This window comes from Brassica napus, chromosome A5, assembly GCF_020379485.1.
Source record: "Brassica napus cultivar Da-Ae chromosome A5, Da-Ae, whole genome shotgun sequence".
NCBI classification, from domain to species: Eukaryota; Viridiplantae; Streptophyta; class Magnoliopsida; order Brassicales; family Brassicaceae; genus Brassica; species Brassica napus.
In genome coordinates this window covers 11,657,765-11,676,329 of record NC_063438.1, presented here as the reverse complement: position 1 = coordinate 11,676,329, position 18,565 = coordinate 11,657,765, and the positions used below count along the sequence as shown (strand labels likewise).

Below are 18,565 nucleotides of genomic sequence, written 5' to 3'. Positions count from 1 at the left end.
GGGTTGTCGTTCTCCAAGCATAGTTCCTTGCATATGTTGTGCTTAGTGAGCATTTCAAAAGGTTCGGCAGAAAAATATGACAAGGAAATGTTTCTGAAAGAGATGGTGGGATCGGAGTTGGAGTGGTCGTCGTTTGAATTAGAGGAATCACCGATGTAAACAATGTCATAACTGTTCACCGATTTTTCTTCTCCCATATTCACTTAAGTGTCTGTATTTTGCTTGATATTTTAAGTTTGTTGGGTTGTTTCTACTCTCAGTCGATGCTGAGAATGCGGATAGGTAATGTTCGATGTTGTAGGACGATACTTATAAAGATGGTGGTGGGAAAATGATGTGATTGTACATGATGAAAAGGCTGTGTAAGTGCTGGAAGTATGTGCTAGAAAGGACAAGAGACGACACATGCATTGTAAAAAGGCTGTGATTCATGAAGAGTTGTCACGTACTCAGAAAAGTTGGTCGTTGCTTTATTTGCATGCTTATTGATATTACCAATCGAAGTGACAATTTGACATATTGAGACTGGATTCTTATGCTTTCTCAATAAAAACTTATAAAAGTAAAACTATAACTTGACCAACTTTCATTTCCTTATTAGTATGTATTTGAATAGAATAGTTTCTCAAACAATAGACCACTTAAACTTATGGTAATAATAGATCCGATATGTGATAGTTTAGGAAATGCATTAAATCATTTGAATAAGTTCATCCAAGATTTCTTCATTAATAAAAGATAATAAAAGTTAGAAGTTTACTTGACCACTACTCATGTCCTTATTCATACGAATAAGAATATTTTGTTGCTCAAACAAGAATAATAAAATCCTTGATATTTAAGTGGTTGGATTTTCTGATTTGACGCTAGGTTTTTCATATGCTCCAATAAATAAAACTAAGCTTTACTCAACATTCTATATCATATTGAGTACAAAGAGGTTACAATCTCCACTCTCTATCTTCTCTGTTATTATGTTGTTAGTATGTTATTCAAATCGATCATGTAGTTTTTATATAGGTCTTTGTCAAAACACAGTATTCTTGAAGCAATGTTAACCATGAAGAGAATAATTTCTGAAAATATTGAAGCAACAACGGTAAATATTTTGGGAATTATCATTTACCCAAGCGTTTTTTTTTTCTAAAAGAGGAAGACAAATATGATTAATCTACAAATTTATTGTCATTTAAATGCTTCAAATTAGGCTGGAACTTATATGGTTGTTGCTAAAATTGAGGCCATTGATTTGGATAAACTATGGTATTACACTGCCTGCAATTTTTGCAAAAGAAAAATGGCCAGACAAGGAGATGGTTTTAAGGGAAACGTGCAACATCTTCAACATAACCCTATATACAACTGCAAAACATGCAACAAGGATTTTGAACATGCTATTCACTGGTATGGCCGTTTATAAAGATTTATCTTGCTGCCTTTGTAATATATCAGTATTATATGTTTGTATACTAATTTAAATAGTGTATTTTTTAGTTACTACTTGGTTGTACGTGTCTCTGATGACTCAAAGGGAAAAATCAAGTTTTTGCTTTTCAACAATATTGCGGAGAGGCTCATTAGGAGACCTGCGTTTGAGTTAGTCCAAGAGGCTAGTCAGGTATTTTCTTCGTTTTTAAGTTTAGGGGAATTAAGGAAATTGCATTTATATATATTCTTTGGAAGATGTGTATTTGTTTTACAGGAAAATCCATATTTTCTACCTCAATCTCTAACTGATTTGATTGGGAGAAAACTTCTATTTAAGATCACTATCGGAAGTAATGGTCAACAAGAACAGAATACAGCATATGTTGTTGATTTAGTGATTGATGATGCAGAAATAATTCAACACTTTGATCCACATGTAACAATCATAATAGTGATAACTCAAAATTAATTGTGACCAGTATAAGTTCTAACGATTTTTTTTGTTTTTTTGCAGTCGCATTTTGTGATTTTTAATGATTATGAGTTGGAAGAGGACTGATGTTAATCCTTTCTTAAGGAACAAAGTTGAAGTCCAATATGCTCATGAAAGTGCAAGAGTTTAAGAATTAATTTGTTTTTCTTTTCATCAAATTTCATAATGTTTTCTGTTGTCTCTCTTTTGGGTTTTATAGTTATGAAAATTAATTATGAGGTGTTATTTGGTTCGTTATATATAACAACTCCTTTAATCTATTTATTTGTCCACATTACAGCAAAATTATTGTTTAAAACTTTAAATGTTTAAACTTATCACTAGAAGATAGTATAGAACTATATATCTAAATTGGAAACATAAGGTTGTTATATATATATGTTAAAGTTCCAAAAAATCATAATTAATTAACGAATAAAGTAAAAGAAGGTAATATATTGAATTATATCGTCATAAAGTGTTTACCAATAAATATCATATTCACTTGCGCAAGGAATACATACATGGTAAGAATTTGATAAGGTAACTTTATTTGGCAACAAAGGATTATACGTATATTTTGAAGATGATATAACCTAATGGTCATGTATCAATTTCAATTATATTTTGCTGACGAGGTCGGCTTCTGAACTCTATATCTTCGACTTTCTTTCAAATTATATAAGTTTATTCAAGCCTTTATTCTAATTGCATACGATTCAATCTATACGTAGTGTTTTGGTGTTACTGAAAACACAAGCATTCGATTTTGAGTGGGAAGCATGAAGAGAAGTAATCCACTGTCTACAGACACGGGGAATAAACCACAAAAGAAGAAAAAAAACAGTGTATGTTCTACATAAAATAAATAAAAACATTTATAAATATTGAATTTTCCTACTACTGAATACAAAGAATGATACGTTATCACTAACATTTTTGTAGAACATACACTGTTTTTTTTTCTTCTGTGGTTTATTCACAGACTTATTTTGTTGACGCAGGTACCAATGACAAAGAGAATTCTCCAATGGGGAATATAACACAAAACTCATCTATCACAAACGTTTCACCTCTGCCCAGTATAAATCCTTTTAGGACGCCCTTTCAGAATGTTACGAATCAAGTATTTCGACCCATTATTCCAATTCCACCAGAGTCTAATTCGTCAAAAAACGTTGAAAATACATCGACACATACTGTCCCATTAAGTTGTGTTTTTCAAAGTTTTAAAGATGGACTAACACATCAAGCTAGAGCTACGCGAAAGGAAATACTGAATAACAAAAGAACAATAGGGCTTACTACCTCAAATAGAGGTTAGTCTCCTAACGCTTTCATTATCCCCACGTCTATTCTTATTACTGTATTGATTAAAAACATTTCTGAAAATTCTTTTTCATTACATTGCACAGTTACAAGGATTTTCAAGCCAACCAAGGCATCAGTTGTACCACCTCTAGGTATAAGTTTCTGTTCAAAGCAAGAGTTAGAAGACTTTTTAAAGAATGAGTAATGATGGAACCCTTTGTGAAAATTAGCTTACTTATTTCTCTGTGAATTCTACTTATGTCTGTAGGTCCCTATAATTCAACGGAAAGTTCACCTACTCTTGCAAATTTGAGTGTTTCTGGAATCAACATGCACCCATCGAGTAATAGCATTGTTTACTAATTACTGCATATTATATAAGTAGTGCTTATATAGTATGATCGTATACAAATAGTTAATAAAATAGTAATAAATTTATAGTTTAGCACAAGTTTCGTATAATTAAAAAATATCATTCCTTAAGGTACAATTGGTTATCAAGAAACTATATCCCGGAGTACCAGCATTTCCTTGAGGAAACGAAAGACAATTGGATCACCTCCATCGGTGAATTCAAAGACAAGACATAAGGAAGGTAACAACGAGTTTTAAATAATGTTTTTCGTTATTATAAGTTCTATGCTACTATTTCAAAAGTGTGACTAAACTTAAACAAATTTCAACAGCAAGACAAGGTCCCAACATGACACGACAAACAAATCCGACTGGTCCAGCAGTGTCTGTAGCAGATGCACCTCGTGAAGGTAATTTTTTAGATATTTGTAGTACTAATATGATGTATACTGAAAGGTAAAAATTTAATATTATACCTATTTCATGAATTTATTTGCGCTAGACCTTTGTTTATATGTTTAAATAAATCTTTTTCAGCTACTCAAAGTCCATTCCAACAAACCAAAACCAATGAATTCATTCCTCTACCAAGGTTCATCGTCGAGGATCATCCTGAAGGTAAAATGTCTATTCCATCTATACATATACAAAAAGTTATATTCATGGATCATATATTTTGACTTTGTAGTACACTTTTTCACTCAGCTTACAATAATCGATATGCAATGGAAAGTGAGTCTGAAAATGAAAATGATAATGAAGATGAGGAGAATCAGACTTACACTACCTATCCAGCTGGAGAGACTTTGTTAAACACATCACCACAACAAACTAATAATACAGTTACTTCGCCTATTGTCATTGGGATACAAAAAAACGGTGATGACCTGAAAATTACTACAATGTTTCTTACAAATATATAACCACGATATTAGTTTTTTTTTTTAAAGAAGATATTTGACGAAACACAGGTTACTACGACGACGGAGATCCAGGTTGGAATTGTAAGTTTTGTCAAGCATATATGTGGTATGGTGAAAGAATTGGAAAACGCCGGCTTAGTGCCAATCCTGTCTTCACAATGTGTTGTAAACGTGGTAAAGTTGTACTTCCTCGTCTCGCGAATCCTCCAATGGAGTTAATGACTTTGTTATGCAAAGGAGACGAGTTAAGCAAACATTATCGAGAGTTCATACGAGCTTACAATATGATGTTCTCTTTCACATCTCTTGGGGGGAAGATAGATCATTCTATTAACAATGGTCGTGGACCATTTGTTTTCCGAATGTCCGGTGAGAACTATCATCGTATTGGTGATAAAGTTCCCGAGCCTGGACAAGCTCCAAAATTTTCCCAGCTCTATATCATTGACACTTTAAATGAGATCAAAAATAGACTTGACGCTTATGCCGGGTAATTTACTTCATTATATGAAGTTACTATGATTATATTGTTCGCTTTGTAGTATAGTCGACGTTTTGTTAACTTATATTAAAAAAATTTTAAAACTTTGCAGGTCTGACAGAGCTGCTGCTAAGAAACTAAGAGAACCACTTGTTCTTCTTCTGAAGAATATGTTAGATCAGTGTAACCCTCATGTCAAGGCTTTTAGGTCTGCAAGAGACAGATTCGACGTGGAAGGATCAACAGGTTATAGGATGAGATTGATTGAAAGTCGACAATCTGATGGACGGACCCATAATCTGCCGACTGCAAATGAAGTGGCTGCTTTGATACCTGGAGATTTTGTTTTAAATTTGGAGACACGAGATATTGTTCTAGAGAGTACAAGTGGAATGTTGCAAAGGATAAGTGAATTACATCCGGCGTATTTGCCTCTGCAATATCCACTATTGTTTCCATATGGAGAGGATGGCTTTCGATTAAATATTCCTATTGGTTTTGAAGACAGCACTGCGAGAAAACGCAAGAATGTAACTATGCGTGAGTACTTTGCATTTCGGATTTTAGAGAGGAGGTGGGAAGCACCTACAATTACAAGATCAGGCAGATTGTTCATTAGTTCCTTGTGGACGCTTACACAATGATAGAATCGAGTAGACCGTTACTTGTGGCTGAATCAGAAAAAGCTCCGGTCAAGTAGTTACGCTGTAATCCAGAAAGCAGCTACAAGAGCTGGAGCTAAGATGGCGGAACAAGGGAGTCAAATTTTCATTCCTGCAACTTTCACCGGGGGAAAAAGGTATATGAAGCAGCACTACTATGATGCCATGGCTCTGTGCAAATACCATGGATTTCCCGATATTTTCATCACTTTTACGTGCAATCCAAAATGGCCTGAAGTTACAAGGTATCTGAAAAAATATAACCTGACCACCGAAGACAGGCCAGAAATATTGTGTAGAGTTTTCAAGATGAAACTCGATAATCTTATCGGCGAGTTGACTAAAAAGAACAGCTCCTTATTTGGACCTGTTGCTGCAGGTAAATCTCCTTTACATGTTACTTATATTAATTGTTTAATCAAAACAACTAATGTAGATAGTATTTTGTTTGTTAAAATTTTCTAAATATTTTATTTTTTATTTTGTCAGTAATGTACACGATTGAGTTTCAAAAAAGAGGAATGCCACACGCTCATATTCTTGTCTTCATGGAAAAAGGATCAAAATTTCCAACAGCCGATGATATAGATAAGATTATTTCCGCTGAAATACCAGACAAGACAGTAGATCCAGACCTGTATGTGATCGTTGGGGATTGTATGATGCATGGTCCTTGCGGTGCAGCAAAGAAAGATAATGTATGTATGGTTAACGGTAAATGTTCTAAGATGCTTCCGAAACCTCTCAACATCAGGACATCGAATGACGCAAATGGATTTCCAGCTTACATGCGTCGGATTGATGGTAGGTTCATTGAGAAAAATGGAATCAGATTAGACAATCGATTTGTTGTACCATACAACAGAGACCTCATGCTTCGATATCGCGCGCATATGAATGTAGAGTGGTGCGTCCAAACACAAGTATCTTTTCAAATATATTCATAAGGGACCTGATTATGCCTCAGCTGCAATGGATAAAGAAGATGAAGATGGCGTCATTGACGAAATCAAAACATATTACGACTGCAGGTATTATTATATTTATACCAATTCATGTTACTATCTAGAAAGTACTATATTCTATAAATTTATAACAATATATTAAAAATTCAGTAGAACCATTATAAGCTATTCATCAATTATAGAAGATCAATAAATTAATACTAATTAGAATATTGAACTTTATACGTTAACTTCATTTCTCCAATCCAAGTTTGGGCAAATGTACTATTAAAAAAATATAATACGAAAAAAATAATAAGATAATAAAGGAAAGACGACAAGTTAGTTAAATATGTAATTATCAATTTAATACAAAATTTGTATTCTACGCTATGTCTTTGCAAAGGAAACGAAAATACATCAATAATCTATTACTATTAGTACAAATATATATGTATAAGCTTTAAAAATATATATAATATCATAGGTGAAATTTATATAACTCACTTGTTTACAATAAAATAAATACATTATTAACAAATAGAGTTTATCTGTCTTTTACATTTAAAGTCTACGTTCATCTTTACTCATTTATGTTTTCGTATTTCTTAATTAGATATATTACTGCATGCGAGTCGTCTTGGCGGATTCTTGCTTTTCCTACACATTTTCGTACTACTTCTGTAGAGAAACTTGGCTTTCATCTTCCGGATCAGGAACTGGTATTTTTTTATGAAGACGAACCTATTGAGAGTATTCTCAACAAAACGACTGTCAACCAATCCATGTTTTTGGCCTGGTTCATAGCAAACAGAAAATATGCAGAGGCAACAGAGTTGACATATGCGGAATTTCCAACAAAATTCGTTTGGAAATCAGGTACGAGAGAATGGGTACCACGGAAACGAGGCTTTGCGATAGGGAGGATTGCGCATATTCAGCCATCAGGTGATGAGCTATATTTCTTAAGAGTATTGCTAAATTGGGTAAGAGGACCGACATCATACGAGGATATAAGAACAGTTGATGGTGTTTTATATCCTACATACGAAGATGCTTGCTATGCGTTGGGATTGATGGATGATGACAAGGAATTCATAGAAGCTATCAAAGATGCCAGTGACTGTAGTTCTGGCACGTATGCCAGGAAGCTTTTTGCGAGAATGTTGGTTTCCAAATCGTTGTCTCAGCCTCATGTTGTGTGGGAAGCTACTTGGTACTATCTTACCGACGATATTCTTTACAAGAAGCGGCGAGAAACTGGACGACCTGGTGAGTTTTGTCTAATTAAATTTTCTTATTGTAAGAATGTCTATGTTAATTTAATAAAATTATCAAACTTGCAGATATGAACTTGACCATAGAGCAGATCAAAAATATTGCTCTTACTGAGATCGAAAATCATTTGCTCAGCAATGGTCGTAGCCTCAAGAAATGGCCTCACATGCCAAAGCCAGAAGATTTTGGCTCTTACAACGGCAATCGCCTTATAGATGATGAGCTTAATTATGTTCTGGAAGATCAGCTAAAGGAAAATGAAAGACTTATGGCGATGATAACAGATGAGCAAAGAGGGGTATACGAACAGATTCTGGATGCAGTTTTAAATGATAGCGGTGGAGTGTTCTTTCTTTATGGTTATGGAGGCACAGGAAAAACCTTCGTATAAAGAGCACTCTCATCAGCTATCCGATCTAGAGGTATGATTGTTCTAAATACCGCATCAAGTGGAATTGCAGCATTGTTGTTGGAAGGAGGTAGAACCGTACATTCCAGATTTGGTATTCCGATAGATGCAGATGAATTTAGTACTTGCAAGAAAATGGAGCCAGGATCAGATCGTGCAGATTTAGTTAAAGCGGCAAAGTTAATTGTATGGGATGAGGCGCCTATGATGAGCAGACACTGTTTCGAGACGTTGGATCGGACTATGCGTGATATTATAAGATCTTGTGAAGACAAACCTTTTCGGGGTAAAGTTGTTGTTTTCGGTGGAGATTTCAGACAGATTTTACCGGTTATACCTGGAGGTGGTAGAGCAGAGACTGTTTTGGCGGCTCTGAATTCGTCATATCTTTGGGAGCACTGCAAAGTTCTGAAGCTAACAAAAAACATGAGATTACTGGCTGGTCTTACTGATGATGCAGCAAAAGAGCTTCAATCCTTCTCAAACTGGATTTTGGATATAGGAGATGGAAAAATAAATTTGCCTAACGACGGTCAAGTTGAGATTGACATCCCTTCTGATTTGCTGATACAAAATAGTGGAGAAGACCCTATTGAGACTATGGCAAAAGAGGTTTATGGACTAGCTTTTCAAACTTCAACAGATAAGGATTTGTATAGACATCGAGCCATTCTTACTCCCGCAAATGATGAAGTGGATAAAATAAATGATTATATGCTTTCGCAGTTGCCAGGTAACATGTTTTATCATTTATTCTTATGTTCAACTAACTTTTCACATATCACTAAACAAAAGGATTTACATATGCTTTCAGGAGAAGAGAAGGTTTACCTTAGCTCTGACAGTATTATCCCATCCGATGTTGACACAGAAGAAAATGTCGTATATCCTGCAGAGTTTTTGAACAGTGTTAAAGTGGCTGGACTGCCTAGACATTGCTTGAAGCTCAAGGTTGGTGCTCCTATCATGTGTCTTCGTAACATGGATGTTGCAGATGGTTTATGTAATGGTACTAGGCTAATTGTTACTCAGTTACTGCCCCATGTGATAGAAGGTAGAATTATAACCAGAAACAAAATTGCTGGACATCCGGTTTGGATCCCTAGAATGTCTGTCACACCACCTGACACAAAGTTCCCCTTCAGAATGCGTCGAAGACAGTTTCCAGTTACTTTGGCTTTTGCGATGACCATCAACAAAAGTCAAGGTCAAACACTTGAAATTGTTGGGTTGTTTCTGCCTAGGCCAGTTTTCTCTCATGGTCAGCTCTACGTTGCACTTTCAAGAGTTAAGTCGAGATCTGGATTAAAAATCCTAATAACTGGTAAAGAAGGGAAAACGCAGATAAAAACATTGAATGTTGTCTACAAACAAGTTTTTCAGAATATTTCATAGTCACGGTATGTAATTTTAATCTATTTTCTTTTCAAATACAAACTTTTAAGTATATAGACTGCTACAATTATTTACTTTTTGTATTTTCCAGATGGGTAGTGATGAGTTAGGAGACCGATTGTATTCAGGAGCATCTCGTTTTCTGACTATTTCGACGAAAGTATGTCTACTTTAATATTATTTCATGTTAACTTTTATTTTGAAACTTATAAATCTTTCAAATAATGTTAATCCGACAAATTACTTACAAAATTTATTTAATTTTTTGCAGGTTTCTAAATGATTTTGCATTATTTTTTGACAATTGTACTTCATAATTTATATTGTTTATGGATAATTTTTCGAATTTTTTTTATTATATTTTCTTTTACTATGTCTACACAAATTTTTTTTTATTATTAATGGAAAAAAAAATATTATTCACCAACATAGATATTTACGACAGATATACAATACATTTCTAATTAATGATAATATAAAATCTGAATCTTCTTAAACTATGCACTATTTATTCCATATTTTGAATGAAAGTTTCTTCGTAAACATACAAATTATTTTGGGACGTTGCAATTATACGTACACACAATATCTGCCTCTTCATACTGAAGTTACTTTGTTCCCTCTCGTCCATCTCAAATTGGTGTGCGATCTTTTTTCCATGCCTGATGAATTCTCCCAAAGACGGTGGTATTATATTATAAAATCCGTTACTTATAAAATTATATAAGATTTAGTCCATATTTTGAATTTTCTAATGCCCGCACAAGGTGCGGACCGGTCATCTAGGGTGTGACTGGTAACCAAAGGAATGAAGAGGAACACTATGTTCCTTAATATTCCTTAAACATTTTACCATTCATGAGGAATAAGTTTTCCTTTTTATTCCTCTCCATTCCTTAATTTGTAGAGAATTATAGAACAAATCAATTCCTTATCAAAATGATAAGGAACAATCATTCCTAAAAATTTATTCCTATTCATTCCTTTCCTATCCGTTTCTATTGTTCCTATGATGGTTACCAGTCACACCCCTAGTATAACATTAAGTTAATCTATTTTAAAGTTTTTAAATAAAGAAATATTCTTTGGAATATATGCCATTGGGTTTGTATTGGTTTTGGAAATACCTAGAGTATGGGTCAAGCAAAATCATTTTAATTTGCATTGTTTAACAGTTAGCGATGGTTTGCATTTAAAGAGGAGTATTTTAAAAGATCTTTCAAATATATAATGTAATATAGGAGTATAATATTTTAAGCAACATGGTCGACTTCTTTTGAGTATATTCGATTTTTAAATCTACACATTAATATAAATCTACAACACGTAGAAACCGACTTCTACAGATTTAGTGTAAATCTAAAACATGTAGAAATGAAAATCTACATATTACTATAATTCTAAAAAATTGTAGAAATCGATTTCCACAGATTAGCTGTATTCTACGGATAAGAAATCAGTTCCTAAAAAATATGAAAATAAAATATTTAGGAATATTCACTTTCATATTTTTTTTAAAAATTGATTTTTTAAAAAAACAAATAAAAACGAAAAAAATCAAATAAATTACAACTTTAAGGGCATTATTTCCATTTTGAAAATAATTAACCTAATGGGACATAAAATATATGAGATTAGTCTAAATGAACATAATTATCATTTTTTTGCTTTAAAAAACAATTTTCCCTATATTTTTTTTTGGAATAGAGATGAGAAACTACCCTATACATGGTTGTATATATAGCATTAAGTTAATCGATTTTAAAGTTTTTAAATAAAGAAATATTTTTTGGAATATACCCCATTGGGTTTGGATTGGTTTTGGAAATCCCTAGAGTATGGGTCAAGCAAAATCATTTTAATTTGCATTGTTTAACAGTTAGCGATGGTTTGCATTTAAAGAGGAGTATTTTAGTTGATCTTTCAAATATATAATGTAATATAGGAGTATAATATTTTAAGCAATATGGTCGACTTCTTTTGAGTATATTCGATTTTTAAATAATATGATAATAATTTGCAAGATCTTATCAAAACAGTTACACAACTAACAACATTACTAAAATTAAGAAAAATTAAAATATGATATTTTGTGATTTGCAAACCGCCAAACTTAATTCTTTTACGATTGAAATTATTATTTAAATTTAAATTTTCTAAAACATATAGGAATTTTCTAAATTTCTAAAACACGTAAGTTGAGAAATTTTAGTATATGTTGCTCAAGTTATAGTACACATTTGTAATACTTTAGAATTGATATTGGGAAATAACTATATGCATTATAATATTTACTTTTGATATATGATATGAAAAAATAGATACAATACGAAAGAGAATTGAGTATGAAATTGACATTGATGTTGAGAAGTGTGTATGAAACTTTGAATAACTTTGTAGCATGATGACCAAACTAAAAAAGACAAATGGTTGCTTTTGAAATTATGTAAGTTATATCCAGTGCCGGTCCGGACTACGGTGGCACCTAAAGCGGACCTCAAAAATTTTACCCCTTGACTATAATTAAAAAAATATACAATACTTTAAGCATGTAACCAAAATAGTACCAAATATTATTAAAACTGTATTTTTGTTTAACAAAAAAAAAATATTTGCTACTTATCTTATATTTGGTGTATTGAAAGATAAGCAGTGGTATTCTAAAGATCACTTGTTATTATTTATTAGGCATGGGCATTCGGGTCCCAATCGGGTTTCGGTTTTATCCATTCGGGTTTTGGTTTTTCGGGTTTATCAAAATCAACCCCATTCGGGTTATATAAAAGTTTGGTTTGGGACCGGTTCAGGTTATATCGGGTTCGGGTCGGGGTTAGTAAATCTTCAAAGAACCGGTATAACCCATTGTACTTTCGGGTTCGGGTCCCAATCGGTTCTTCGGTTTTAAAATACCCGATTTGTACATATTTTGTAACTTAAACATAAATGAAATCGGTTCTTCGGATTTAAAATACATGATTTATACATAATTTAATAGCCAAAACATAAGTAAAATTGATTCAAAAAGAAAAAAAAATCAAACGTGATCATTCAAAATCAAGTGAAAGATAAACACAGTTAGTGATAGAAACAAAACTAGATAAATAAAATCATAAAACAAAAACTAAGTTCTCATGAAATGAGAAACATTATTCAATGAAAACAAAACCAAAAAAAAAAACTTTAGGTTTCAACCGCCACATTCCACAATCAACCTTCATATAATAGATAATTATTTTAGAAGTTCAATAAAATCTTAAAGTATTTTGGATACATATTAAGAATTAAGATCATATTTGGTAGAAGTTTTTTTGTGATTTTAAATGTTTCGGGTTCTATCGGATACTCATTTAGGTCCGGGTTCGGTTCGGATAATACCCATAACTCAATATACCAAAAAAAGGATCCATTCGGTATTTATATCGGGTTCGAATCGGTTCGGATTCATTTTTATCGGATCGGGTTCGGTTCGGATTTTCGGGTTCGATATATTTGCCCAGCCCTATTATTTATATTAGTTCACTTGAATAATTTTAAATTTTATTTCTTGATAACTTTTTCTACTAATTCTCAAAATAAAAAAATAATATTTATAAAATAGAGCAAAACATATTATACAGTCACTTCAACGTCAATATTTCAATTTGTAAATTTGAGAAGCATTATAGAGTTTCATTGAATATTAAAATTCTAAGATAATTTTATGTGTTTGAATTTCAAAAGTTTTTAAATTTACAAAAATAAGAAAGAAGAAATGATAAAAAGGCATAATAGAAGATGCATGCTTTCCTACAAAAATTAATCACAATTTCATTGTTAATACGAATAATTTTTAATTCAAGTTAATTATTATACTATATCTTGTTAATACATGTATTCTAGTAAGTATTAGCTGAAAGAGATAGAAAAGAAGAACTAGAAAAAAAAATTGTCTTTAATAAAGTAAAAAAAAATTAATTAGATCTGTTTTAATTAAATTTATTATCTAATAATATGCATCTACTACAACTTATAAGGAAAGAAACTAGAACCATTGGAAATGGTAATAAAATTGTCCATATCTTTAGATGAATATCAAAAAGGTAATAAAAAGTATTAACAAAGAGGATGAAGGCAATATCATTCGAAACGGCTACCTGTTGGTCGGGATAAGAATGTCTAAGACCACTAGACTAAAGTGACGCTTTCAGATAATTGGCGTCCCTAATAAATATATATATATATATATATATATATATATATATATGGTGCCTAAAGCCCTTGCTTTATGGGCTTTAGCCCAAGGCCAGCCATGGTTATATCATATACGTTTAAGTATGTATTTTAAACACTGATATAATTAAATTGATGAGTTGATAGTAGTTGTAAATCATAATGCCAAATGAGTATATGCATTGGTATTTACAGTTTTGTTTTATGATATTAAAATATGAATGGCACATTTGTAATATCTAAAGAGAAATATTTCTGGTGGTTCCATTCACTTTTGAGTTTACGATCAAACTCAATAACGTAATGGCTTGTTTTTAATATATGCAAGTTTTGGGCCTTATGGCGAAGTTTCATGAAGAGTAGGTGCAGTAAATGAAATCCGAATTGTATATGCGACGATTGTTTTGGAAATACGCTTGATATATTCTGGTATTTCTCTTATTTTTATTTATTTTACTAAAGAAAAATCCAGTGGCATGCCTTGTAATTATAGGAGAAAATAAAAGCAGAATCATAGGAGGGATTCTGCTTTAAGAGTATAGATTATTTTTGGTTTATTATAGAAGGACCAATCATAACACGAAATATGAATTGTAATCAATTTGTATCAAAATGTAGTGCTATATTTAAGTTAATAACATCATACAACTATTGCTATTGTATCTTCATATTTCGTAGCGTTAAAAAAAATATTATCGTAGAGGGAGGTACCTATGATGGTTGTCGATGACTTAACATTTACGAATTTGCTATGAAAACACCTAAAATAGCATATTTTTGCGCTAAAAATGTACATATTCTTGTAGTGTGTTTTCGTGGCTGGTAGTAATACAATCAGCTGGAGATCAAGTCTACAAAGTGTAGCAGCTATGTCAATGACTGAAGCAGAGAATATGACATTGGTTGACACTGTCAAATAAGGAATGTGATTAAGGGGCTTAGCGGACGAGCTAAGATTCAAACAAGACACAAATTTAGATATTGTGTGACTCTCAAAATGCACTGTGTCTAGCAAAAAACAATGTGTATCATGAAAGGACTAAGCACATCAGCAGAAAGATGCACTTCATCATAATATTATTGGTCAAGGAGATGTAAATGTAAAGAAGATTTGTACTTCAAGGAATCTTGCTGATATTTTAGCCAAATAATTTTCAGATTAATTTTCAATTATTTTTATTTTTAATTATAATTATTTTTGGTTTATTGTATAAGGACCAATCATAACACGAAATATGAATTGTAATCAATTTGTATCAAAAATGTAGTGTTATATTTAAGTTAATAACATCATACAACTATTGCTATCATATCTTCATATTTCGTAGCGTTAAAAAAAATATTATCATAGGGGAGAGAGGATACCTATGATGGCTGCCGATGACTTAACATTTACGAATTTGCTATGAAACACCTACAATAGCATTATTTCCGCGCTAAGAATGTACATATTATTGTAGTGTGTTTTCATGGTTGGTAGTAATACAATCAGCTGAAGATCAAGTCTACAAAGTGTAGCAACTATGTCAATGACTGAAGCAGAGAATATGACATTGGTTGACACTGTCAAATAAGGAATGTGGTTAAGGGGCTTAGTGGACGAGCTAAGATTCATGCAAGACAAAATTTAGATATCGTGTGACTCTCAAAATGCACTGTGTCTAGCAAAGAAAAATGTGTATCATGAAAAGACTAAGCATATCAACAGAAAGATGCACTTCATCATCAATATTATCCGCCAAGGAGATGTAAATGTAAAGAAGATTTGTACTTGAAAGAATCTTGCTGATATTTTAGCCAATGTGGTTCACGTTAAGAAGTTTTAGGAGGGTGTGGAATTTCTCGGTATGGCCAAACACTAAGGAGGATTGGTGTTGCCTAGGAAGACATAATTTTGCATGACATAAGTGGTGGATAATGTTTGATATCATCAAAGTAGAGTTTTTTGGATTCGTCAAGGACTCTGTCAAGCAATCCATCAAGGACTTATTCAGGATCAAGATCAAATAGCTTGAACCAAGACAGGAAGTCACATTAGAAAAAGGAAATACAATTTTTATGGTGTTATTGATATTCTCGAAATATTATTTTCATGCTGTTATGAAATTTGAAACTATTTTGCACATATTCCTAATTGGTTTTATGAAAAGACGTATGAAACCCTAATACAACTAGGTTAATGTAATTTACTTTCATTATTTAAAGGAAAAAAGTTTCCTAGCTACACGAAGTTTACACTAATATAGTGGAAATCATCCAATATATGAAAATGTGTCAACAACTACACGAAGTTTATGTTAATAAATGTCACATATACGAAGTAAATAATAATATGGTGGTAACATCACAATCGCACTACAAGAAAACGTAGCAGTAACAACGGCGTTTTACGAGGAAATAATTTCCTCGTAAATTTACATACGCTTTACAACGCAATTACGACGAGACATAACTTCGTCGTAAACTCCATGGTAATTTACGACGAAACGTTTTCGTCGTAAAGTCAATGTAAGTTTACGACGAAAGTACGTGAAATGCGAAATAGTTGTAAACGTTACATCGACATTACGACGAATCGTGTTACCGTTATATAAAGGTGAAAACGTGTATTCAATGTGCTTTAACTTACCTAAATTCGTTGTAAACGCGTTGTAAATTTTCTATGTAAAATCCATGTAAAACTTACCATATTTCTCTATATATATGTCATTTCCCACAACTCTCTTCCTCACAACACACAACTCTCTTCCTCACAAGACCCAAACGGAAAAAAAAAATTTAAAAAAAAATAGAAGAAAAAATGGTCGGTGGCGGTAGTATTTACGAGTTACGAAGTTGGATGTATTTGCACAAAGATTCCGACGGGAGAGTGACGAATGCATTTCTGAACGGGCTAGAGACATTCATGCACCAGGCGGGCTGTACACCGATCACGCATGAAAGCGGTAAGATGTTCTGCCCCTGTTCAAAATGCAAGAATTCAAAATTTGCACGTAGTGAAACTGTATGGAATCATTTAGTAAACAGAGGATTTACACCACAATACTACATTTGGTATCAACATGGAGAGGGTTATGGGGGAAATGAAGCTAGTAGTAGTAATGCTAATTTTGAGGATGCTCATCATAATGAAGAACTGAATCATGTGCATAATGAACATAATTATCATCAAGAGGAGCAGATGGTAGATCATGGTAGGGTTCAAGATATGATTAGTGATGCATTTTTAGAAACAACTACAACAATAGCAGATGGAACTGGAAATGTAGAAGAACCTAATTTGGATGCAAAAAGGTTTTATGAAATGCTAGATGCTGCAAATCAACCAATCTACACTGGTTGTAGAGAAGGTCTCTCTAAATTGTCTCTAGCAGCTAGGATGATGAATATTAAAACGGATCATAATTTACCTGAGAATTGCATGGATGCATGGGCGGAGTTGTTTAAAGAGTATTTGCCAGAAGACAACGTGTCTGCTGAATCTTATTATGAGATTCAGAAATTGGTTTATAGTCTTGGGTTACCCTCGGAGATGATTGATGTTTGCATCGACAACTGCATGATCTACTGGAAGGAAGATGACAAGTTAGAAGTGTGTCGATTCTGCAAAAAACCACGATTCAAACCGCAAGGCCGTGGGAGGAATAGGGTACCGTACCAAAGGATGTGGTACCTACCAATTACAGACAGATTGAAAAGATTATATCAATCTGAGAGGACTGCTGCGTCGATGAGGTGGCATGCCGAACATGTCCAGAGAGATGGTGAGGTTTGCACATCCATCAGACGCAAGAGCGTGGAAACATTTCAACAAGGTACACGGAGATTTTGCTACAAATATTCGGAATGTCTATCTTGGGTTATGCACCGATGGATTTAGTCCATTTGGAATGTCTGGTAGACAATATTCTTTGTGGCCAGTCATTCTTACGCCGTATAATTTACCGCCGGATATGTGCATGGAACAAGAATTTCTATTTTTGACCATATTAATCCCAGGGCCGAAGCATCCAAAACGGTCTCTTGATGTTTTTCTTCAACCGTTGATAGAAGAGCTAAAGCAATTGTGGTCAGAAGGGGTGAGGACGTACGATTGTTCCTTGAAAAACAATTTTACGATGCGAGCAGTTCTGATGTGGACGATAAGTGATTTTCCTGCTTATGGGATGTTGTCTGGCTGGACAACACATGGAAGATTATCTTGTCCGTATTGTCTTGGATCCACGGATGCTTTTCAACTGAAGAATGGTAGGAAGAGTTGTTGGTTTGATTGTCATCGTCGGTTTCTTCCACTTGCCCATCCGTACAGAAGAAATAAGACATTGTTTCGACACAAAAAAATTGTGAGAGACAGTCCTCCTCCATATCTCACCGGCCAGCAGATCGAAGCGGACATTGATTATTACGGAGCTCAGGAAACAGTTAAGGTTGGAGGAAATTGGCATGTTCCTGGAAATATGCCTGATGGGTATGGTGTATCTCACAATTGGCATAAGAAGAGTATATTTTGGGAGCTACCCTATTGGAAGGATCTTCTCTTACGCCACAATCTGGATGTCATGCATATCGAGAAAATTTTTTTTGAGAACATCATGAATACATTACTTAACGTCCCTGGGAAGACAAAAGATAACAAAAAGTCAAGGATGGACTTACCTGATATTTGCTCAAGAAGTGAGTTACATATCAAGAGCAATGG

At 33.3% G+C, this 18,565-nt stretch overlaps 1 protein-coding gene and 1 pseudogene across 1 annotated transcript; both read left to right on the top strand.

Annotated features, from left to right (window-relative positions):
* The first annotated feature begins 3,914 nt into the window (after nt 1–3,914).
* On the top strand, nt 3,915–7,862 carry LOC106369398. Its single transcript, XM_013809557.2, has 10 exons — nt 3,915–3,975; nt 4,103–4,183; nt 4,271–4,444; nt 4,537–4,978; nt 5,082–5,499; nt 5,617–6,010; nt 6,121–6,538; nt 7,455–7,523; nt 7,567–7,713; nt 7,766–7,862. Exons 1-10 carry the CDS (start codon nt 3,915–3,917, stop codon nt 7,860–7,862), a joined length of 2,301 nt encoding a protein of 766 aa, XP_013665011.2.
* On the top strand, nt 7,115–10,435 carry LOC111201224 (annotated as a pseudogene).
* The last annotated feature ends 8,130 nt before the right edge of the window (nt 10,436–18,565 follow it).

Bases quoted from the DNA above. Each gene is read 5' to 3' on its own strand.
- LOC106369398 (XM_013809557.2), top strand. From the start codon at position 3,915: ATGACACGACAAACAAATCCGACTGGTCCAGCAGTGTCTGTAGCAGAT. The intron at 6,539-7,454 runs GTGCGTCCAAAC...TTTGGAAATCAG, and splicing joins GCGCATATGAATGTAGAGTG to GTACGAGAGAATGGGTACCA. The intron at 7,524-7,566 runs GTGATGAGCTAT...AAATTGGGTAAG, and splicing joins TGCGCATATTCAGCCATCAG to AGGACCGACATCATACGAGG.